At 45.4% G+C, this 25,157-nt stretch overlaps 1 protein-coding gene across 1 annotated transcript in view; it reads right to left on the reverse strand.

Moving 5' to 3' along the window:
- megf11 (multiple EGF-like-domains 11) overlaps positions 1-12,468 on the reverse strand; it is a gene marked incomplete at both ends in the record, with an annotated part of 53,301 nt that extends 40,833 nt beyond the window's left edge. The window contains 4 exons of the mRNA XM_079744070.1: positions 6,602-6,694; positions 11,003-11,103; positions 11,206-11,307; positions 12,350-12,468. Coding sequence (XP_079600196.1) covers positions 6,602-6,694; positions 11,003-11,103; positions 11,206-11,307; positions 12,350-12,468 — 415 coding nt within the window. The remainder of the gene's footprint in view (positions 1-6,601; positions 6,695-11,002; positions 11,104-11,205; positions 11,308-12,349) is intronic.
- Between the last annotated feature and the right edge of the window lie 12,689 nt (positions 12,469-25,157).

Genomic DNA, 25,157 nt, shown 5'->3' on the forward strand with positions numbered 1-25,157 from the left:
CACACACACACACCTCCACACACACCCCGGCCACACAAGCTGTTGGCATTTCCCCAAAGTTAATGGAGCAGTGAACTCCAAGGGAACCATAAATCCTGCTTAATGGAACAGTTGAAGAAAAAAAGAGAGAAAGGTAACGTCAGGGCTGGTCAAAGTCAATCCACAGCAAGCGTTGTGTGGGGTGTGAGAGAGGACAGGTGTTAGGAGACTAGGGATTCACAGCGAGGCGTTCACTGTACACCGTGGACACGGCCAGACACCGGGGGGTTCCTGCTCCTTCGTCTAAAGACTGCCCTCCAAAATGCTGTTTTGTTATTGGTCAGACTCCCTGCTGTTCAAACATCATCAAACATCAACATCAGTCATCCCATACCAGATAGGATGACTGTTTGAATGTGCTGGGAAAATAAGGAATAATGACACCCGTTTGACCGGGTTCGTTCACTATATGGCTGATCTTAAGTGGGTCACTATACCCTCCACAGAATATGTTTTTATGAGATCCGTGTGTGGATATACATGAATGACATAGACAATCAAACGGTAGTGTTGGAGGCGGTCTCCCTCGGCGGGCTCTGAGAGAGGAAGCCCCGGATTCAGAGGCTCCTGATTCAGCAGCCCGCGACTGAGATGAGGATCTCTGTCAATGTGACGGTCACACGGCTAAATTGGCTCCAGCCTTACATACTGAGACTCACACCATACAGATACTACAGCAGGCTGGCACAGGAGGACTCACGTGTGTGCAGGAGACACGCACACACACACACATACACACAGATGCATGCACGCACACGCATGCACACACAGTAACAGACAACTAATCTTAAATACTGAATATCTGGTTCAACAAAGACCCCATGAACTGATCGTAAACCTGGCATATCATCGCCTCAGTGCTTTGATCTACGAGAGCCAAGGAGTCAGTCTGCATTGATTGTCATAAGCAATAGCCTTAATTTATGCCCTTTAGAACAGTACAGTAAGAATATTTATGGATCTTTTTTAAGGGATTCGCTGCAGTTTGGTGTAATGAGGAATTCCATCGATGTAGACTTCCTCTTACTAAAAATGTATGTGGCCCGATCAAATCCTACTATTTTAGGATTCTGCTCGGTTTTTGGGCCAACATTTTTCCAGATATATTACTTATTGCATATCTGCCAATATAGACTCACACAACACACACACACACACACACACGCACACACACACACACACACACCAAACACACAATGATGTACACATCGAGCCATCCACCCCCAGATCCAGTCCTGCTCAGCTAACGATGGTGTGAGACCGCTAGCTACACAACTTGGGGAGCAGGTAGTCATAGGCAACCACTGGTCTGAATGGGCCACCCCCTACCTGTCTCCATCGCTCATTCATAGGCACTTCAATATTGAAGTGCATCTGAACCACTGGGACAAGATACAGGAGAGCTTCTTTGAGAAAAACATAAAACCATGCTTTTTATGGGGGGGTGTAACTCATAGCAATGCTGACGCCATGGAAATACTATTGGAGCACAATAATGAGAGATTAATGACAAAGAAACTGTACACACACACACACACACACGTACACACACGCACGCACACACAGACACACACACACATACGTACATGCACGCACACACGCAGGCAAGCACCCTAACACTAACCCAAACAGGTCTATCTCAGAGTTTCATAATATTGACCATCACCTCCTTCATTAGGGAGTTATGGCCAGGCAGGGCACAGCCTGTCTATTATGCAGTATTATCCAGTATTATCCAGTATAAGCTGGTGTGCGGAGCACATAGCCCGTGGCTGACTGACCATGGGGAGAGACACATTAGATATGGCTATTAAATTACATTGATTTCGTCTTCAAACACAAAGGATGGGTGAAGGTTAACACTGGGAAGACATCCTCGAAACTCCTCGTTTACCTTGAAAGGGGGCATTGATTTTAAACTCTGCGAATATACTGTGCAAACATATCCTCCAGGATTGAGTCAAGAACGGCCCACTGAAAGTGCCACATTAAGGCATATTTCAGTTATTCATAGCTCAACTTAGAGGTGCCTGTAATCAATGTGCTCCATTGGATTATATATTTTATAGCCTTAACCGAAACTGTGTGTACATTACCCACTCTACTGCTGTCTGCATTAGAGAGCTGTTACCACACAGAGTCTACCAGCAATACTGAGTGACAGACGTTGTGGTTATTAGTGTATGATGAACACACAGTTTTCAACATCTATCTGCCCTTGTCCATAAGAAACACACACACATACACACACATACACATAAACTTGAAAATGTAAAGAGCAATGAAACCGAAATTTGTTATTGTTTAGAACGTGGTAATACGTCTTATAGTATCATCAACATTGTAATCTAGGCCAATATATAGCTTTTACTGAAATTGGAGCCTAATTTAGAGAAAACAGGATTTAAATCCAATCCAGTCTCCCCAAAACACTAGGTGAACGTTCCACTTTTATCTGAACACAGGTGGCTTTCTTTACGTCGAAGTGGATTGGAAAAAGGACTTCAACCAAGGGAGACCAACAGCAGTGTTTGTGGAAGGGTAGAGCTCTGACTGGGCAGCCATTGGCTGCAGCGTCTGAGATAAAGTTGAGCTTCTCGGACTCACACACTCCACATGCGCGGTGTGGTAAGCCTGGTGTGTGTGAGGTGTGTGTGGATGAGTGGAGCTCCGTCTTGGCAACGGTTGATGTTGATGACTGTGTCCAAAAGAGGGATAAGCTTCTCAGATATAGAATATGCCACGGTGTGTGAGGATGTGTGGATGTGCGGATGTGTGGAGCTCCTTCTGGGCAGCTGTTGAATTTGATGTTCACGTCCAAGAGAGAGTTAGGCTTCTCGGAAACGTAGCGTATAACGCTACAGTGTTTGTGGAGGGGGAAGCTCCGTCTGAGAATCTGTTTATATAATTTTTGTGTCCCAGTGAGGGGTAAGCTTCCCGGACACCTATAGTATTACGCTATGTTGTGTGGTGAGTTTCATATACATCAACATCGCTCGTTTTAACGCTTCACACACAACAACGGTACTACAAAGGTAACATGGGTCTTAACAATGGGGATACTCTGAAAACTCTTAACCCAAAACACTTTTCTTTTTAGATCTTATAGTGTTCGAATTGCAGCTGAAACAGAGAGGTCACCGCCACTTTGAAGCAGAGTGCGTGACCGGTGAGTTGAACAGAAAACACCCGTTGTGACTTTTTCTCATTGTGAGAAAGATATTGCTTATGCTATGTTAAGAAACAAAACAAAAGCAAACAAGAGCCTGCGATAACAACACCCAACTCGCCAAAAAGAAACCCAGTAAAAAATGAAATTGTCAAGCCTCAGTGAAATGTACTTGGATATTGTGCCTCTGATAGACCTAACCTCTGTTCAGCATTCACCGGAGTGCTGTGTTGTTCAGATTGTCTGGCGACCCCCGTCTCTCTGAGAGGGGTCACAGGTCAGATCCAGCCTGGGGCTGAGAGACAAGGATGCAGCATCTCTCTCCGGCGAAAGCCAGCAGGCACCCGCGGGTGAGGCCAGGTAATATTCTCCTCCCGCAACACCACAGCAACCCACGACTTATCCCCTGCCCGTCTGCCTCCGCGCCGTCGCTAGCTGTTAGCAGTTAAAACGTCTTTCTTTCCTCATTTTCTCCTCCAGCGTTTTCACCAGCTGACCCATATAGACGCACACACTGTGTCCTGTTGGGTATTGCTCCAGAAAGGAGGTCCAAGCCTTTGATCCTCCGTCAGATCATTGGCAGAGGGCCGTGGCATTGGCCTCACGCTGCTCTTGTGCCGGCGAGTCACCCCTGAGTGTCTGCACGCACTGCTGGGTGCTCTTGCACAAAACATGTCTCTGCACACACTGCTGGGTGCCTGCACACACGTGGGTCTGCACACTCATGTTTTCGGACTTGCTGCTTTGCAGCCATGTATTTCTGTCTTTCTTTCAGAACAAAATACCGACACCATGAAAAACAAAGCCTTGGATGAATACCTTGACAGATATAGCTTACAGCGCCGCTGTGGATGTGCGCTAAAGTGAATAGGAGTTGAGGTGCTCCTCCGTTCAGTGGGCCGTAGAGTAGGAGATGAAGCCACTTACACAGGGACCACTAGTAAGCCCTGATCACCTTTGCTGGGAGCAAGTTAAATTACAGTGAGAGAAATAAAGGGAATGGTGCGCTATTTACGTGAAAGAAAGGGGGGCAGATTTAATTAAAATATTGGCACTCATTCCTCATTTCTACAGATGAAAGCTTGTAAATGAAAAACCCTGGAACCGTGCCGGTTATGGAAATGCAAAGTTATGAATAATGCCACTGTGTGAATCATCAGGTCGGCTTTAATAAGGGGGAATTAACGCTGCACTTGCACCCGGCCAACGTATGCATAGCAGTACATGTATTCTCAAGGGGTGGGGGGGGGGAAGATGAAGCTATTCTTTTCTTAGGGCCAGTCACCAGACCTCAGCGTCAGGTCTGTGGACGTGACGAGAGGCAAACAGCTCAGCCCTGTCACTTAGCCCCATGAATCCAGCTCCAAACGGCCGCACCACAGAGCAAGAGATGCTGATTTACACGCGGCCGGTAATCAGGGAATGGCTCTTTTGTTAATGAAAAGTCATAGATCCATACCACAGCAGCACTGATATGACTTTCACCACCATCACTCATCCCTAAGTATATCTCATGAAGGTTATGAGCACACGACTAAAGAGCCATTGAAACAAACAGATTCACTTAAGTCATGGGGTTAGAAACACTCTGAGCAATAGCAATGCAGATCGCAATACACATCACACCACCGCTTGTCGGCAAGTGTGCAAATCTCTGCTCCCCTAGTCATGGAACCTTTTGTTTACTTTCATTTAAACTAATTCCAATGCCCCTCTACACTCATAAATATTCCCTAGCAGTCGATAGCATCTTCCCTGCTGAGAATGTATTTGTATTTATACCGCACCTTTCTAACCAGAGGCCATTCAAAGCAATAAAAATTATTGCCAAACATTCACACATTCACACACTGACGGCGTTGTCAACCAGAAAGGCAACAGCCAGCTCATCAGGTGCAGTGAGGGTGAGGTGCCTTGCTCAGGGACACCTCAACCCTTAGCTAGGAGGAGCCGGGGATTGAACTAGCAACCTTCCAGGTTGCCCGTGGTCCGGCTCTACCCCCTGAGCCACTGCCGCCCTGGTGGCTGACTCCAGAAAGTTTGCCCGGCTCCCCTCCCCTGCCCTCTGCTCTGAGGTCTCAGGGTGAGAGGGGTAGCCGCCACCAGAGGGGCTGCTGCCGTGGTTCCTCTAATCTATTCATCATTCCACAGCACGGCCTGCAGACACCCGTCTCATCAGGATTCACACAGCAGCGTAGCACTCTGCTGACACAAGGGATGTTGCTATTGTGTGTCAGTGTGTGTGAGTGTGTGTGTTGGTGTGTTTCTATATGTCTGTGTATTGGTGTGTGTGTGCATGCCAGCACATGTGTTTTTATGTTTGTGTGTGCATGCGTGCCCACGTGCATGTCAGTGTGTGTATTTGTCTGTGTCCCTGTGCGTGCGTGTGTGTGTGTGTGTGTGTGTGTGTGTGTGTGCGTGTGTCTGTGTGTGTGTGTATATGCGTGCCTATGTGTGTCTGTGTTGTGCGTGCATAGCTATATGTGTTTATGTGTGTGTGTGTGTGTGTGTGTGTGTGTGTGTGTGTATGTGTGTGTGTGTGTGTGTGTGTGTGTGTGTGTGTGTGAAGGAGAGGGGAGGCAACCATGAATTGCGTCCACTGTGTTCATCAAGGTGTTCATCAAGCAAATCACTTCCACTTTCAGCAGATGAAGACATATTCATTGTGACTTACCTTTCCCGTCGGCAGAAAGCAGAGAGGAAGAGGAAGGGGGTGACCTTCACCACCACTAGAGCTGAGCTCATACCAAGGACATGCTTCACAGCTAACACACAACTTCAACTTGTGTTCACCTCTAAAAGGCCTAGGAGTGGATTCTCTTCCACTCTATGCTCTAAGTTGAAAGATGAACAATCCTCTTAACTACCGACCTGCTCCTTGGGGTATGTCCACCTAAAGGACTCAACATCATCTCATAACTCAGTACTTGTGATTACCAAAGTCATGACAGCGGTATCATTGGGACACAACACCTTGTTGTTTATGTGGATTCTCTTATAAATCTGCAACATTTCTATTCACATTACAAACCTAAAAATATGAGAACAGTGCCGCCAGACAGTGCAGAGTGGGGGGGACACTACTATAATGTTTACTGAAGAAGATGATCTGGGGGATGGGTGGTTACACAGCCGTATTTCTCGTATTTCTACAGTGGTCACTCTGCCCAGTGGGTATTCGAAACGTTTAAGGACATTTTTATTTATAGTTCACTACTGCTGGCGATGGCCAATGACACGCTTACAGAGCTCCGCCTCCTGCAATGTGATTGGTCAAATCAAATAGGAAGCAAAGGAAGCAAAAAAACGTGCCAGATTTGAGTGCGTCTGCATTCCGCTTTTAGATGATTAATGTATGGTCTTATTTGTGAGAATCCAAATAGGGTCTCTCACCGCTGGAGCAGTCCAGTCCGCCCCAGCCGGGCTCACACTGGCAGGTGTCGGGGGAGACGCAACGACCATGGGAGCACTCCTCCGTGCAGAGCGCTGAAACACACAAACACACAAACACATCCTCGTTAGTAGTGGGACGGCCAATGCTTCTGAACACACACAAAGAACACTTCCTCTAATCGCGTATATAATCAAACCACTGCTGCATTATGGGAATTGCAGAGCTAACAGCTGCAGGTCCATTAACCGGCCCACGAGGAATCCCCCATCGTGCCATCCGGGCTCAAATTGAGCCGTGGCATTCATATTTAATAGCCATCACCTCGACTTGACACTAAGCCCAATGATTTGTTAGCAGATTGAGTCCTCCGTCAACATCACATCTTTATCACGTCGAGACCTGCCTCTCCCCGTCCCATTGGCTCGCGGCAGACCGGAGCGGAGAAGACTGTAAATCCCTTGTAATTTGATCACCTTGCTCTTTGTCATAGACGTCTCTAACGTCTCTAACGTAGCGGCTCCGGGCGGTGCTGCGCTGTTTACCAAGTGTGCAGCTTTCTTGATCATGCATATTGAGCAACACGGCAGCACATTGATTAGGACACCATTAGTATTCCTGGGAGCTCGTTCAAAGAAGAGTTGCGGAAGAAGTTTGGTTCAGCAGGATAATGAAGTGACCTACATGGACATTCGGTTTTTCCTGTTTCCTTTCCACGTTGCTTGTCTGGTGGTGCCCAGAAATATAACATAAGACAACAGGCATTAAGCAAGGGTGATCCCGTGGTGTCTAAGGTGGTCTGTCCAGAGGGATCCTGTCCAGAGGGGTAATGTGGAAACCAACTTTAGTCATGCTCAACGGAAATCAGCTGCATCCGCGTCTCTCACTTTTCTGGAATGGATGGATGGATGGATGGATGGATGGATGGATAATGGATGAAGCACACCTTGCATGAACCAATGAGTCAACGACAAGCAACCCCCCATGATGCATCAGACGCCTTTCATTGACTTGCATCACACTTTGTATGTCAAGACTCAATATCATTTTAACACGGCAGTATGGGGGGATATGGGGATCATTTCCCCCCCAACAAGGTGGTTATTGAAAGGGGAAATCTTGCAGCTGTTGGCAGAGGCTGGCGGTGTTCTTCCTGCCTGCAGGCAGAAGAGTCAGCAGGAGCCGGCCACAAGCAGCGCTGCTATAGATTATCACTCAATCTGCCTTCGATTGGACTCCACCGAGGGGAGGAGAGCGGGAGGGGGCTGGAGGGAGAGGATGGGGGAAAGTAGTAGAGAATCTCAAACAACCCCAAAGCCAGTGCCTACTGGCAGAGAAATGTTCCTAAGGCAAGAATGGTGAATCAGAGTCGGAAAGATAATGCAGAGATGCTCTGCGGGCCAGGCTAAGCAGGCGATGCCCAGCTTTCCAATCACAGCAAGACAGTGGACAACCAACCTGCGTCTTTTCGTGTGTGTGTGTCTGTCTGTGTGTTTGTGTGTGAGTCAGGCTGGGGAACGGAGTTTCAACATTTCTGCTGACGAAGACATCAAATCCACTGGCTGTAATCAACGTGTGTACGTGTACATGTAAGCCAGCAACTGGAGGTAGGGAGGAGGAGACGGGGATTTCAATGTCACCACGATGACTCGATTCTTTTTCGTTCCAATCAGCAAATTCCGATCAGCAGCCGCGCGGGGAACATGCAAATGTGTGTCTTATCCTTTAGAAAAATGGAAATGACGTTTTTTCGACTATGGGGAGAAGGATAAAGCGCGCTCTCCTCCTGAGATCTAAAAGTGGCGTACGGCTGAGGAGAAGGCGTAATAAAGAAGGAAGTAGACCTTTCATTTTAATTGAAATTTATGAATCACTCTGCTTAACTCACGTCTGCGGAATCTGTCAGGCCCCAGTCTTTCATCTAGATAAAAGGCTAATCTAACTCATTATGCAGATGTGTTATCAGGACAGGGAACAATGGAGCTAATTGGCATCGCTCATACAGTGTTAATAAATTTGAGTTCTCTTTCAGCAAAACCTACAATCTTTTAAAATGGCTGCTGATAAGACTGCTCTTTGCAGACACCACTCTAATTATGTTTTTTTCCTGCACATTTCCTGTGATGGAACAGCTTTCTGACAGTTGGCGGGGGAAAAGTCTGACAATTGTATATTATTAGTCACACTTCCCTGAGGTGATGAACATAATGTCTGAATGTGTACTGTGTCATGAAAAACAGAACAATCTGTATGTATGTGGGTGGCTGAATTAATCTAGTCTGTTCCAGACAGATGTAGTAAAAACATAGCCAAAGAAAAGGTCTTCTAACGTTCTCGTACATACCTCTCCATACATCTCTGAGAGGTGAATCACCATCTTTGAACATTAAATAAAAAGCAACAGCGACCAAATGAAAAGGAAATCAAAGGCACAGGATTCCTTTCTAGGGAGAAGGGGGGGGGGGGGGGGGGGGGGGGGGGTCCTTTTCGATCATTAAAACTCAAATGCAAAATGTGCCAGCCAGTGCGCCGAGCGCTGGAAAGAACTTCATATCAAACCCGATTCAAGTCTCTCCGCCATTAGGACCAATGACACATTCTCATTCTCATATGCCTTAGTGGGACTAGCGGGGCTACATTAAAGAGCAACACTTGATAAAAGGGACACTCTGCAACCGACACCAGAACTAACCATATTATTCCCTGCACTTAGCCTGCAGTCATTAGCCTGTTGCTGTCATTAATCAGGTAGAACAAACTGATTGCTCCCATTAAGAGGGGAATTAATTCATTAAGTAAACGTATGTCTTCTAATGATTAGGTCAATCTCATGCCAGCAGTAGCAGCAAGGATTACAGGATCCATTAAAAATATGCCCACAGGAACACGCAGCAATGTTATTCAGATGTGTAGCTTGCTTTCGTGACCTTTATTCAAGTAAATCAGGGTGTGGGCACAGGTGGAATAAGGATTGGATCCTACATGTGACAAAACACGCCAAACATCTTAGAAGTCAAGGCCACAATTAGCAACATCACATATATCGCTTGAGTTGAACATTATCAACATTGCATTTCAATGGTTATCACTTAATTGTTCAATTAAAACGACACCCTCCCACTGACACAAGCATATAGTGAATAAAGATCATAGATCAGTTGTTTGATAAAGAACAGCTTGACTGATTTAATACCGTAAGGATTTTATTGCTTTTGAGTAAACGGTAAATATCCCATGAGCTCTTTATGAGCCTCTGGTCATTATGAAGGTTACTTGGGTGCTCTGCTTGTGCCTGTGTTTGCAGTCAGATAAATGTATTATGGTTTCATTCAATGGCTCTTGGCTAGGCTTTAGTCTGTATACGGTACCATGCTCGATATTGACGTGTAATTAACACAAGAGGGTAAATATAGAAGTATAGAGCCAATTCTCCTTCTCAGTCTCACATTTGTGGTATTTATCGTTTGGTTTTGGATTTCATTATTGCTTAATTAGGGCAGCTTTCCATTTATCAGCCCCCATTGTGCAATGTTTAATTGAGTAGAAATCTATAGTGGTGACGATGATTCAATGGGAAATAAAGACTTTGCAAACAACCGCAAAATATGAAACTAACCTATTGCCCCTTGTCTTTGCAAAGAGGGGGGAAAGTATTTTTTATTGTTCAAACAACAATATGAACACATCGCGCTGAGCACTGTCCACACAACGCCAGGCCAAGTGCCACCGACACCAATTCCTCACACACTTAGAAGGGCGGAAAAAACAATTAATTTACAAATAGTTTCACAGCCTGTCCGATGACTAATGCATACGCCCTCGATCAGTCGACTCCGCCCTTACATGAACCCGCCCTGACCAACCCCATAGATGACATCTAGTAAAATAGCCTCCAGCTTTTAAAGACGGCTAAAGGCCAAAGCACACTGGGGTCCACGCAGCTAGCCAAAGCGACTGGAGCGTAACAATTCATTAGCCCGCCTACCAAACATGAGGCAGTGAAGGCAGACAGGTGCCTGCTCCGGGCCTCACCAGCACCCATTAGTGGGCAGCATTCATGTCATGTAGCAGAGGCTTAATGAAGTCGCTCTGGCAGGACAAATAAAGATGTCCCGCTCCAAATTGGGCAAATATGTGGAATTGTGCTCTGAATGACAAAATCGGGGATGAACTCTCCGACTTGTGTCGAGTTGGACGGACAGCGTTGCTCCGGCAAGCGGCTCGGGTAAGTAGCGAGGAAACATGCTATCAGTGAGTCAAGGATAAAAAAAAAACCTCTTTGAAAGCACCAGGGTATTTTTTGTACCATTACCTGTAAGCCACGGAGAGAGCGATCATTAAAGCGCAGTTACCATCTATGCACCAGCCGCGTACGTCAAAAATAAAGAAGAAAGATTACTCACGAACACACAAGTCCCCGCTCTCAAAGTAACCAGGGCAACACTGGGAGCGGCGCCTATACATGGTCCTCACGCCCCTGCGGTACGCAGTCTTGTAGCTGATCCTGACGGGAGGAAACACACACGGGTTCCTCTGATCAGCAGGATGAGGAAAAAAGCTGGAAAACCCTGATCACATGATCCTAAGGAGACTGAAAGATAAGTACCTGTGCCTGGTGCATTTAAACCAGTTGAGGATGTCGGTGCATCTGGTGTAGTAGATCTGATCAAAGGGATGAGCGTAGGACTCCTGGATGGTCACGGCGTAGCTGACAAACACACAACACAATTCACACTTCATTGTGGTTTCAGCATTTCATTTGAGCTGCTTTTCTGCAAGTGGTATACAGATATTCATCAACCCACCAACTAAATGCGTTTTGAACCGTCAATTAATAATTCCTCTCAAGGCATTGCATGGTTTAGTCACATAATGCTCAAATGTAAGCAGCACAGATTATTTTGGATTATTTTTAATCATGAGTTTGAGTTAGAGTTATCTGTTTACTGACAGTTTAGTCAGTAGAGTGGAGGTGCAAACAGTTAATCCTACATTTGTTAAGAAACTTCATTTTTTTGTACTCTGATCCATATAGTTTAATCAAAAAAAGCAAGAATGTTTTTCTAACTTTTGAGTTAAGAAATCATTTATTGAACTAATTGTTTGGACTCAGTGGCATCTTGTGATTTGGTTTGCAGTATACTTTGGAGGATGGCCACAGGAGTCTTCAACGCAATAAAATCGTGTTTATGTGACAATTATATTAACGGAGCCGCACCAGAGGTAGCTAGAGCAAGTACAGAACAACAAAGTATGAAGTATCTAAATATTCCACATCCCGGCAATAAGATGAGCTGCCAGAGCCCTGCAGAAAGGTGATTCAGACACATTTGTTTTACTGCTATCCAGGCCAGCTACGGGTCCTCTAAGCAATCCTGCCCCAGTCGGGTCAACCCCCTGACCATACATCTTCTCAGCCCCCTCCCCTCTGCTCTGTGGGGACAGCACTTATTACTGCTTATTTCTCACAAGTGACATTAGCCAGCACAACCTATAATTATTCAGGCTACAGGACTGTTGTGATTGATTAGGCTGGGGCCGACACTGATCAATCGCCCTGCGTATATCATCTGAGGCAGCGTCTCCGCCCCCCCCCCCCCCCCCCCCCCCCCATATTGTTTCACAGGATTTGTCGGATGGATCCCCAACTTTGTTTTGCTTCATTATTTCCTGCAGCGGCTGGCCTGCCTCCCCCCCCGCTGGCTGTAAAACGGCGATCTCTGTCTTTGGCGTCAGCACCACCAGCTCACCTCTCCCAGTGGCTGCACACGTTGGGGTCGTCAGGGTTGAGGCTCCATCCTCTGGTGCTGAACCCCAGGACCAGCATCACCACCAGGGGCCAGACCGCCGGAGGGGCCAGCAGGGCCATGACCTGCCCTGAGGAGCCAAGAGGAGGGGGTGAGACCGGCCGTCGGGCAGACGTCTGCCCCACCGGTCAGTCACACAGACCCATGGCTGGGCGGGCACGGCGATGCACTGGTGGAGTGATGGATGGATGGGGACCAGCGGTGCTGGTTTAAGCCTTACGTTGATGTACGGAGATAGCCTGCCCTCCTGTGACTCAGGCTCATTTGTTCCTATCAGAAGGATACTTTATGGGATGAGTAGAGGCTGGGGAGCGTTGCTGACGTAATGAATGCTTCTGTTCTGACAGAGATGGATGTACACCATTCCCCTCCCAGTAATGTCTGGACACGCACCACCTCTGTAATACCTCCCGATATCAGCCCAGGTCGGGGTTTACCAGAACTACCAGCAGAACACATTAGTCATCTTCCAAGAGAGAACAATAGAAGGGGGGGGGTGCATGTGTGTTTATTATATGATGCTAGAAATATGAGTTTCACTATTAGTTTCACGTGTGCTTTTTACCACAGGGTGTGTGTTCAATATTTCTGAGTGGCCGTATCCAATAACATAGACATTCACCTGTAACAGCTCATTCACATCTGAAAGACAATCAATCAGTCCGTCACTTTCCCTAAGCAGCACATCATCTGGACAGGCAGAGGTTGAATACATGTTCATTTGTTGTACCATGACAATTAATCAAAGTACAGCTAAACACACACACATCAACACTCTCTCTCACAGACAAACACACTCACACACACACACACAAACACACACTCCTCTCTTTCACACACACACACACACACACACACACACAAAATCACACATACACAGACTCTCTCTCTCACACAGACACAGTCTCACACACACACACACACACAACAGAAGCAATTCTTTCCCATTCCATGGGAAACCACATTTGATGGACTAGTGCCTCCATGGCTCCTGTAAGCCCTTTCCCCCTAAGTCATTTCAATAACTGGTTTCCAGAAGTGGAACATGTTATTAATCATTGTAGGACATTTCAAGTGTCACACGTGCTCCAGGGTCAGGCCACAATGTAAAGCAATGGATGAAGCTGGGAAAGTCACTATTGTGTACTTCATAAGTGGTGATGTTAAGTGGATAAAGGGAATGCATTGCACTGCATTGTGGCCGAAGTGAGCTCCATGCCCTCGCAGAGAGAGCCACTGACAGATGTAATGGCCATAAGCCCACGGTCAGAAGCTCACCTAATCCCAGGCCTGTAGTTCCTGTGGGTATGTTTTCTTCTTCTTCTTTTTCTTCTTCTTCTTCTTCTTCTTCTTCTTCTTCTTCTCTTTCTTTTGGCTGTGGCGGGGGTTCTGCAGTCAGGTGACAGGAGTGCAGCTGTGCACCCGCACACAGAAGCACTCTCGCCGAGAGGTGATGATGGGCTGGAGATCTGTGCGAGAGAAGAAAAATAATGAGCTTATGATGACACACAGAAGACGCACACTCGCTTGCTGGCTCGCCCGCCCCTCTCTCGCTCTCTCCATCTCTCTCTCTCCGTCTCTCTCTCTCGCTATCTCTCACTCTCTCTCAAACACACATACACAAACACACACGCTTCTACTCATACATTTCTAATGGGATCAAGAATCTGAACAGGGTTACAGTTCATCAAAGCTCCTCTCAAAAGGCCAAACATAGTCGTGCAGCCTGCCAGCCTTTGCATCCAACCACACTGTGCTTCCCTTTCATAATGCGTCGCTGTTGCTGCACCCCCGCGGTGCGGCCTACACGACACCACCACCCCCCGCACACAGGTGAATAAAAAGCCTGCATTAAATGAAGAGGCGCAGGAACAATGGAGCCCGGGCTGACACGCAGCCCGGGGAGAGTGGCTTGACAACAGCGGGGCACGGTAAGGTCATCGGTCCTTATTAACAAACCCTGGACAAAAGAGACAACACTTCTTGACGCGGGGCTGATGCAGATGGAGGAGGGAACGAGTTGCTTTCCATCCAATCTCGAGCGCTGTGAATAATCCCACGTGAAGGTCAGGGGGCCGGCCGGGATACTCTTTGGACCCTCGACGAGGCAATATGTTTTCTATTAAAACGTAAACATAAGCATGAGGGAGCGAAAAAGGCACGGCTGCTATCTACCTGAATAAATAAATAATGAATGGTATTTTCCTTCAGATGTAAAACTGTTGTTTGGGTTCAGCTGGGGGAAGGAGGGTCAGGTCAGGGGACATGGGGCATGTCTGCACTTTGTCTTCAGTCGGTCACAGAGTATCCATTCAGACAGACACAATGTACACCGACAGAGTGCCATTGTTATTTACTGTGCTTCAGACTGTGTTTAGCAAACGTATTTCTATTACATTTACTACTATATTTATTATTAAGATAATGAGCGATTGTTACTTTTCCATTTTGAACAATCTCTACACTTAGCGGAATGAAATATATGGAAAAAAAACATCCAAAGGACATTATCAACGGGCGCCAACAAATATGTCTCTGGACCCAATTGGATTGACTTAAAAAATAAATACTTTTGGAAGTACAGCAAATGCATCTTTCTTATCAACAAAAATTCTCTAAATCCAGTTGTTTGTTCTTCTTTCAGAGATAACCTACCTTCCAGTTTGTTTAAAACAGTTGCGATAGCGTGTTCAACAGACATCAGCGAAGGCATCTTTGTTTACTAAAGCGCCTCACCGTGCCCCATTGTGTCCGGTCATCGTATCAAACCAACCCCATATTAGATAAGTGGTTGTGATTGGTCCGAGCCGGGCCAGGTTGGCTGGAAGTCTCTCTGAATGGGAAGGGGGCCAAACCAGGTGCCAAACCAAATAAAACTGAGCTTGCACATTTGTCTGATTCCCAGGCTATTTTCTTTTGTATAATAACGAAAATAAATGAAAATATTTGAAGAGTGAGAGACTGACAGACAGACACACTGACCAAGAGACCGACAGACAGACATACTGACCAGAGACCGACAGACCAACACACTGACCAAGAGACCGACAGACAGACATACTGACCAGAGACCAACAGACAGACCCACTGACCAGGAGACCGACAGACAGACAGAACTTCCTCACACTGTCGGGCAGGCCGAGCGACCATTTTTCAGAGGATCTGATAAACAGACTGATAAACAAAGTCCTTGTAAACAGGGGAGCAACATGATGCAACTCAATCAGCTCGATAAAGCTTGTAACTTAAAGGTTTCCCGTGAGGCTCCCAGCCGTGTCTTCTTAAAGCCCACCTGAAACGGCTTGTTCTGTTCACTTCAAACGTCCGTACGTGACTCGACACCAAACACCCTAACCCTCCCGTTTAACGCCTTCGAAGAGCCTGTCACTCTCACGGCCTCGGTGCAACGTCACATAAGAACTCCACAGACCCCACACTATAGCAGAAATAACACCCCCTCCTCGGCTGTCACTGCAGATGATTTACAAAATGCAGACACTCACGTAAGCCGAACAGAGGTTTGAGCGAGGCCCCCCAGACACCTGTGTGCTGGACCGTGTTCCCACCAGGGGGGGACACACCTCTTCCAGCAGGAGGCGCCGGAGACATCTGCATGATGAAGGCCACGGCGCGGTGGCAGTGTGTGACTTATTAAAGCGCCATGCAATCACCAGGCTGGTCCCGCGGGTCTGGAGCATCTGCAGCACTCTATAGATGACGCTCAGTGGGGGCGAATGCTTGGCAAAAGTCAGAGGCTGGTTCCGGTTCAACGTGTCCCCCTGTCCCCTCTCACCCGCACCCTGGCTGCGTGTGTCACAACAATCTGTGTGTCCTCTGGCCTGTGTTGGTCTGAATCTACATAACGGCAACTGGTGGAGGGAGAACCCGGTTTGCAATGGCAGCCGTGGTTTGGTACAGGAAAAACAAAGAAGGTGGTTGAGATCTGAGGTGTGCGGTGTGGCTGTGGTGAGTAGTTTGTGGTTCCTGCATGCAGTTCCTCATGGGATTATGTTGGCGTGGATGTTGTCGTTTGGAAGGTGGTGTGAAAGGCTTTGGCGAGCAGCCTATCTGGCTATCATCTGGTGACGGTGTTACCATGGTGCAGGAGACTGACAATGAGATAAGGGCCCACTGTCCATCCCTGTCGGCTCTGGACGGCGGTGGGTCATTAAGATCCAGCATTCATTAGAGAGACAATGGCGTGGCATATCATCAGAACAGCTCTGAGATCGCTTACTAGAGCCGCTCAGAGCATAGCCTTGATTAGCTGATTCTTAGAGGTTGATGTGTGAACATCAGGCTCTGTGTCCATCCATCTTTAGGGGACCCATTCATCAAGTGATGTACTTAAATATGTGGGGATCGATTTACGTTATGAACAAAATGACATGAAAATAAATTCAGTAGTCATTTAGTGTGTCCACATAAACAAATTGTCTCTGCAGCATCGCTTCAACTTGATAGTTCAGCCAGTATATGCTTTAATTCTTTACACTATAACGACGATGACAGTAACTGTTTTGGAATTGCTAGTTCAAGGCCTGTGGCAGAAAAGGTGACGGCAGGAACTGTGGTTTGATTCTTGTGGAATTTCCAATGGAAGTTGGGGGCACCTGTGATATTGTTGTGGGCCATTTAACAGGCTTTAATTCTGGCCACATGGTTTATTCATGCAGCAACCAGTGATATCACGACTCTCATAAATCACGCAGTGCGGCATTCCGGACGTCCACAAGCTCGCTGGGCAAGGCTCACTAATCTCCACACAATCTTTCATCTGAATAACCTTGCCTTACCACAGGGCAGGGCAGTGCCAGACCCACAGCCCTTCGGAGGGCTCCCGTGTTTCTGTTTCCAGGCTCTGGGCAATCAAAAATACTTTTTTATTTACCTTTTCTGGCCCGAGAAAAACATTGTCCTGCACAATCGACTGCCAGAGGCTGTCTATTCACATCAACACCGGCCATTTTGAGTGAAGGTGTTTTTTTGTTTCATTCAGGGGAAAAGCGAGAAAAAATAACATGAGAAATGTGACCAGATAATATACACCATCAAATAGAGTAATTTATTAATTTATCTTGGCATTTGTGCCACAATGGTTACTCATCCATGCCACAAAGTAAAGTATAAAATAAAACATGACAGCATGAACCTGTCAGAAATTATCAGCCTTGGACTAAGAATCATTTTTCTGGCTTTCCAAATACAACTAATTAGCAGGCAACGCAATTATATGAATGTCAAATTGCTCTGAATGTCTCACCACAGGCTTCTAATAGCCAACCCCAGTAACCACATTGCTGCTCCTTGTGTTGCCTTCCGCGCTACATCTGTCCTCTCTGCGAGTATCCTGGCCGGCGTGGAACCCCTTCCTGCCTCCCCACTCCATCTCACCGTCCTTCCGCCCTGTACGCAATTAGCCACCCTAGGTCTGATTGCCAGTAAGGAGTGCTGGTTGGGAAGTGGCTGGACTAAATGTGCAGCGTTCGTATTAGCCTATTGAACTGTCTCCTCCACCCCACTGGGCTCTCTGTGAGCAGAGAGCCAGACGGAGCTTGCCTCTTCTCTCCCTCCCACATCCAGGTAACGCCCGGAGCACAGCGCACACATCGGTGCATTAAATGCAGCCGTGGTATTCATGGCTATTTGCCATTTATTTTATAATTAGTGCATATTTCTGCGCCAAAGTCATCAGGTGTTTCATGGAGGGTATAAAAACGATATGGTAGAGGCAGAACGGGAAGAAGGCGGAGGAGCTCAGCGCCAAATGCTGAAAGCGCTGCGCGTCTGCCAGGGTAATTTTACACACCGCTGGCTTCACACCTCAGCCAACGCCCTCCCAACTCTGAACTGCGTGTCTCTGCCTTTGTATCTCCATTTATTTTGTGTCAGCCTACCGGAGATGTGAGAAGCCATGCAGTACAGAACGCCGCGCCGAAATGCCACGGGCGACCAAGCGGTGTGTGAAGCAAACAGACGGCCACAGAGAAGAGCAGGCCGAGTCATGCTGCGGTCAAAGCCTTAGCATTCTGGACGGGCTAAACCTGTCCACCGCCAAGGAGTGGCAAGCGATGGGAAGCACTGAGGTGTTGAGCTGCACCGAGGATCCATACTTCTCCTCTGCTGCATAACATGCGGTTGAGATGGTGTGCTGGTGTAGTCACAAAGGTCAAGCCATGATTTGAAACATCATAAATGCTTCTTTAGGTTCTGTCATAACACTTTTAGCACACGGCGGAGACGAAGTCGCTGATAGTTTAATTAAGCGTACTTTTCCTGGAGAAAAGGGCCAATTAGTACTGTAGAGCTGCCCTCATATTCTACCCAACGACTTCAGTTGCTCTGGCGAACGTTGCATTAGCGTGGTAATATTGACCTTTTGGTCTCTCGTCTATAATTCATATTCGTCTAGGTCTTCTAGACGTTTCTTTTATATTCCATATTCAGCCTAGCTGGCAATGAACCAGCTAAATGTGGTTGAATGAGTGACCCATCGACCCTTTTCTAAAATATTGAAACACTGTTTGACACCATGGTCTGTTGAAGGCCATGTGGTCCAGGGGACGGCTTGGGCACCATCCCGCAGTATGATCGTATTAATCAGGAGAGTAGTGTAGTGTGGTGGCTGCGCTGTCCCCCTCACATCCCATATGTATGTGACATCTGTCTTAATTCACTTTCAGTCACTTTAGATAACATTTCTGATTCTAAATGACTAAATAGTACAATTAACTAAGGACAGCTACTGAACAGCGGCTAACCCATTAACAGGTTTTGCCTGACAAAAAGAAACAACACAGTAAAGAATGACTATAGGCATCGATGTTACGTTATTCACCACACCGCCATGAACAACCATGTTCAGCCTAATTCATGCCATGCAAAGCTAATTTAACGAATGTAATGTATAATATCTATAACACACAATACATAACTAACTGATAACCATCAAATGTGCACACAGAGCCAGACAATTAATCCTGAATGGCAACCCTGCATCACAGACTAATGAAGACGTTTGAGCCGTGTACACTCTGACCCCCCCTCCTACTCTACTTCAGATTAATGATCCGTGTTCCACAGGAAAGTCTCTGATCATCAGGCTCAGGCACTCGACGTGCAACAACAACAACACAAATAAAAACACAAAAGAGCTTTTGATCAGAGTCCGTCCTTCTTTCAAGCAGTAATTATTCAACCTAACCCTGAACACAATAGGAGCGCTGCTACCAGACGGTCATGGCTCTCCTGGGGACAGAGGCAACATGAGCTCAGAGCCTCATTCATGTTGCTTAGTTTGTGTTTTCATGGCCGTTTGCTCAGCCACAGAGCCAGGCCATGAATAAGCTGCGTATGGGGATTAGTGGGTCTACCTGGAGAATGTTCACGATTGGTTGATTTTACATTAGAATCACTTATTACATTCGTAATCATTGCTACCGATGCCCCATTCAACACATGGGGTCATTTGTATGTGAGATGCATGTCCCAGAAAATAAACAGTTTTCCCAAAACATTACAGGCCTACTTAGTCGTTAGCATTCAGGCTAACTACTAGGGCTAAGTGCTGTTAGCGCCTCCCTTTGCACTCTATGGCCTCTCTGTTTCAGAAGAGATCTGGACAGGGAAGATAGAGCAGCAGCGCTGGGACCATCAGTAGGCTGGTATATTATTCATGGGCCATCTATGTTGACTGTTATTTCCCATCTAAATCCCAGATGTGCCTCAATCTGTGCTCCATTCACTGTCCTGACTGCCAGCCAGTGATCACAGGCCGGAAGCACAGGTGCTGAATAAGCACGGAGGGGGCTTGACTTTATAGGCTCGGGTTATAGCAAAGGATCCATCATTAGACATTGGAAATACCCCAGGAACTACCTGAGAGACCCATCCCATGAGACATGACGAAGACACAGGGCTTAGCGGAGAAGGACATGAGTGCACAGGCAGTAATGTGTCAGCATCCATGTTAAACACCGGTCAATCAAGCCTGGTGTGTCATCAAAATACACTTGCACACAACCCTACAAAGGAGTACAGTAACAGAGACACAACGATTCATAATGAGGCACACAGGCTTTAAGCGTAAATATATGCAAACAGAAACCCCCTGTTGTGTTTGCACAATCAAACACATATACGCATACACACACACACACACACACACACACACACACATGCAAACAATAATGCACACAGAGGAACAACATACAATTGCACCAGTGCGGATAAGCCAGAGGCAAGGCGTTACTACCTAATGGGAAGTACGCTGCTAATGGGCAGCTGAGCACATTCTTCAACTTTGATCATTAATCTTTCACGTAGGCCGGCAAATGTGCCATGTACAACTCGAGTACCTTGCCCCATTTGTCTGAATGATAGTCATCCATCATCAATCATTAAGAAGAACGACATTTCATCCAAAACAATGGCGATTCACTTTATTAACTGCCATACCCCCGATGATTATGCTGAAACTTACAACTTCAATTTGTTTTACTTTTGTATGGGCATGCGCTAGCCTGAAGTGACTGAGTGAAGTAAATTATTTAAGGTTCAAAGTGAAACTGTTCCAGCGAATTTAAATTCACCGGCCCCTACCAAGGTTCACACAAATAATTATGGGATAGGTCTGTCGAATGACTCTGGATGGCATTACTAAATGGGGGCAATTCATCTTTCTCCAAAGGACAAGAAGGTAAGAGTGCAATTACAATTTGAATTCTGGAGATGTATCGGCCGACCATTTTTCTGTGCTCAGTACATCTTCGTGCTGTTGAATTTATATTTGATAATAGAGATCTGTATGCTCACTGCGTATGTCTCCCAGGAAACATCCATACTTCCAAGAAACAGATTACCCGCAAAACAAGACAATTGCAGAATATTTAGGGCTTGCTCTCTGTTGTCCAGATAATGGATGAAGTTGTTAATTAAAACTTCCCTCTACTGAATCCATAAAGCAAATATGTGAATGTGCCAAGGCGTATCCTTGACAGGCACTGTTAGCTTAGCCGTTTAAACATAAAGTCTAATAATAATCCAAACAACGCCGTGTCCCATTGACACTTTATCAATGCTAATTTCCTCAAACCGCATAGAAGGTCCTAACATCTCATCTTGCATCTCATCGCAGACAACAGTGTCATGGTTACCCTGCCCGTTGAGAACAGAGAGCCTGGCCGAGGGCTTTATGGTAATAGTCTTTCACCAAGAGAAGGAAGAAGAGAAGGAAGAGGAAGGAAGGAAGGAAGGAAGGAAGGAAGGAAGGGGGAAAAAAGTGGCAGATGTAAGCAGATGCATCAGCAGTATTTGCAAAAAGCCTCCGATTCCCAGGAGGAGATTGCTTGTCATTAAAACAAACGAGAAAGACCTGATGAGTGCATTAATCAGAGGACAGCCCAGCCATGGCGGTGCATGGTTAGCTACAATGTGTACAGTCTCCCCTCCTCAGGAGAGTCCACAGCCCATCGCCCACCTGCAGAAAGGGGATTAACACCGCTCCACTCTGGAGCTCCTCCATCTGAATTCTGCCTTAGCTCATCACTTCTCCTCCTGGCGAGGAAGACTGTGGCGAGACATCAGGCTTAGGCAATCTATTCCTCTGCAGTGGTGCTGGCCGACCGGCATCAGTGCTGTGCATTGTCAAATTATCAATTGAATGCACAGTATGTAATAAGATGCAGGCATGGTTCAGACCTTTGGGACAGCTGCATTGATATTAGATTTAAATTGCAGATTTCTTGCTGATTTTTTTATTTTAGGTGCTGTTCTGCAGCCTTTAAATGTCATTGTTGGCTACATTGTTAGATATACTTTTGAGATGACCTTGCCCTTCTCTGACCAAAAGTGATATAAAATGATACATATATTATCTCTGTGTAAAACCCCTTGAGTAAGATGTTTGTGTTATTGTAATGTTTTAGCATAAAGTATAAGAAACATCTTAAGATTTTGTTCTGTAATGAAATGTAAATAAAACTTGAACAAAGCTTGTCATAGTAGAGAAATGAAATGGTTCAGAGTCTGGCATGACGTTTTTCATTAACTTTGTTAGTGCAGTAGCAATGCCTCCAGGGTACATGGTCAATGCTCAATGCACTTTTGCTGAAATAATAACATCTATCAGTCAGCTGCAAGCAAAAGCATATTCATTTGCAGAATAAAGGTCATCAAAGCCATTATTTCCAAGAGTGCTAAAGCAGAAACTTTATTTTCTGTAAAGTTTTGGCATGGAAGATAAAATACATTTAACTTTTGAATTACATTTGATGCAATGCATTGAATAGTAAAACACCAGGCTTGATTGCTGCCAAGACACTGAAAGGCTTTTCCAATCCAATGTTTATAATTATATTTGGCACAACTTTTTCCCATCATTTCAATATTATGATAACAGCAATTCGATTTTCTATAATTAACCTAAGCATTAATTGATTTTTATTGTTGTCATATTTGGTAGAAAATGCTACCCGATGTTAATATAAAAACGATTTGAAAGCCTATAATTGTCTAGCATATTTCATGGTGTTTATATCTAAATGAAAATTTGTTTTCTAACAATATTCCTATCTATTTGTTGCGTATTAATGGCATGTCTATGAACAAAACGCAATTACAGGAAAGAAAATCAAAAGTTGAAAGCAGAATTCATATCATGGAAGGCAATAACTCCTGTTTTGTGTTTACCAATACTACAAGTCCTTGGAAATTGAAACTAATGTCAGTTTTCTACAGGGCCACTTCTTCATTATCTGCACGAATTAAACATATTGACTGATGCCAACACCCGCAGTTGGAGGCGTAAGAGTGCTCAAGACCAGAAAGTGTATATATCACCTAACACCAGCAAACAGACAAAACACTTCAGGTACACCCTTGAGAAATAACTTCAAAACATTTATTACCCGAGACAATTCAAAACGGTAGATGTAGACGCTGTGAGGTGATTGTGTCAGAGTTGCCGTGAAGGTAATGCTGCCACTGTTGTACCGCCCAGGGAACATGTACACACAACTGGCTCTGCTGTAAAGACTGAGCCTACTCAAGCTGGCTTTAGTAGCTACATAACATCAGAGTCAGCCAAAAAAACCAAACATTTTGGGGGAAACTTCAAATGGATAAAGTAGAAAGACTACCTTGTTGTTCAGTCAAAACAACATAGTTGCACATGGGAGGAAGTTGGTGACAGTGGGCCTTTACCAGTAGGTTGTGTTGGTAAGATTGAGAAAGGTGTAAATCTGTAAATCTATAGTTTATGTTATAAATCAAATTTTCTAAAGGTAGAAAATATCAATATTTTGTAGTGTAAATTGAAAACACCATGGTTAATGGATTATTAATGCATATTTTAAAAAGACAAAGTACATCATAATATAGATGTACATAAATGTTGTGTCTATTAAGTAAGGAATCCAGATCTTAGTGGGACAAGGCCTACAATATTCCCTTTATTAATAAACTAAATGAAACAGCGAAGAGTTTCATTATACTAAGAGGTTTGCCTTCGGGTCAGCATTACTTTAGTGTGACAAATTGCAGTAATGATAAATTACTTCATAAAAACTCCCTCTTATGTGAGACGCTCATGTAATGTTCTCCCCAAAACGACCCAGTCGCTTTGAGGATCCCACGATCTGCCTGTGTGTGAGGATGAGGGGTAAGGGCCAATATGAAGAGCGATTGGGGCTAAAATGTTGATAAATAAACCTAAACACAACATTCTGAAAATGATGTCCTCTTTTTCCCACGTGAGTCGAGGTTTTTCTGTCCATCGAAAATTTCAGATATACAGAGATCATGTCAAAACCCGGCACTCTATTGTCACCTAGTGGTCTGGAAATACCATAGCAAATTGCATGTAATCTGCATCCTCAATTTAATCTTCAGATGTCGACAACCGTCTCCAACAGTGACTTTGAATTCCTCTGTTTGCGCACAAAACCTCCAATGTCCCAATCACTGGATCAATAGTATTGCGCATTGATAAACACGCACAACTTCACGTCAACGAAGGATGCAATGGCCAACACTGATGTTAGAATTGATGGTTCAATTGTGTCACTAACTTCCACAAAAATAATATAATATAACATAACAGTAGCCTGCACATTAAAGCGGTCTCTGCAGCCAAACTAGCGTCCTAATTAAAACGCTCCCCACCGTCTCATGACATTATTCGCCCAATCCTTCTAGCCTGAGGACCAAGCCGTGTATTACTGCGTAAAGAAAACACCGAACAATGTTAGACGTAAACATTGCTGGACTATTTATTTTTAATATGCGCATTTATTGCTTTGGCAGAGCAGGTTAACAGATCAGCTTGAATACAGATGTCAATTGCTCAATTCATCAGAAAGAACACTTTTTTATATCGGCTATTAAAGAGCCAAGCATTACCGACCATTTCTACTGGGACCCATGCCACGGATCTTACTGGGGTCCAGGGGAACGGGAAAATGAAACGCACATCGATGATTCGATGAAGCACATCCTTGGGAGCTTTTCAACCGAGTGGGGACCAAAGAGCAACGCCACCAGCACAACAAAGCTCAACATAGATTTTTTTTGATTTTGTTTCGTAAATGTCAACTCACCTTTTGGAGACTTTATATAAATAGCAAGTTTAGAAAAAATATATCGCGTGGTTTTTAAAAAGCCTCGGTAGTGGAGTCAATTATGATTTCAACCAATCTTTTTAAAAATTGAACTGAAATAAGCAAGTGAAAGGTGAAAAAGAGTTCCGGAACGC

The sequence above is a fragment of the Pollachius pollachius genome (genome assembly GCF_949987615.1).
Source record: "Pollachius pollachius genome assembly, chromosome: 9".
In the NCBI taxonomy this organism is placed as follows: Eukaryota; Metazoa; Chordata; class Actinopteri; order Gadiformes; family Gadidae; genus Pollachius; species Pollachius pollachius.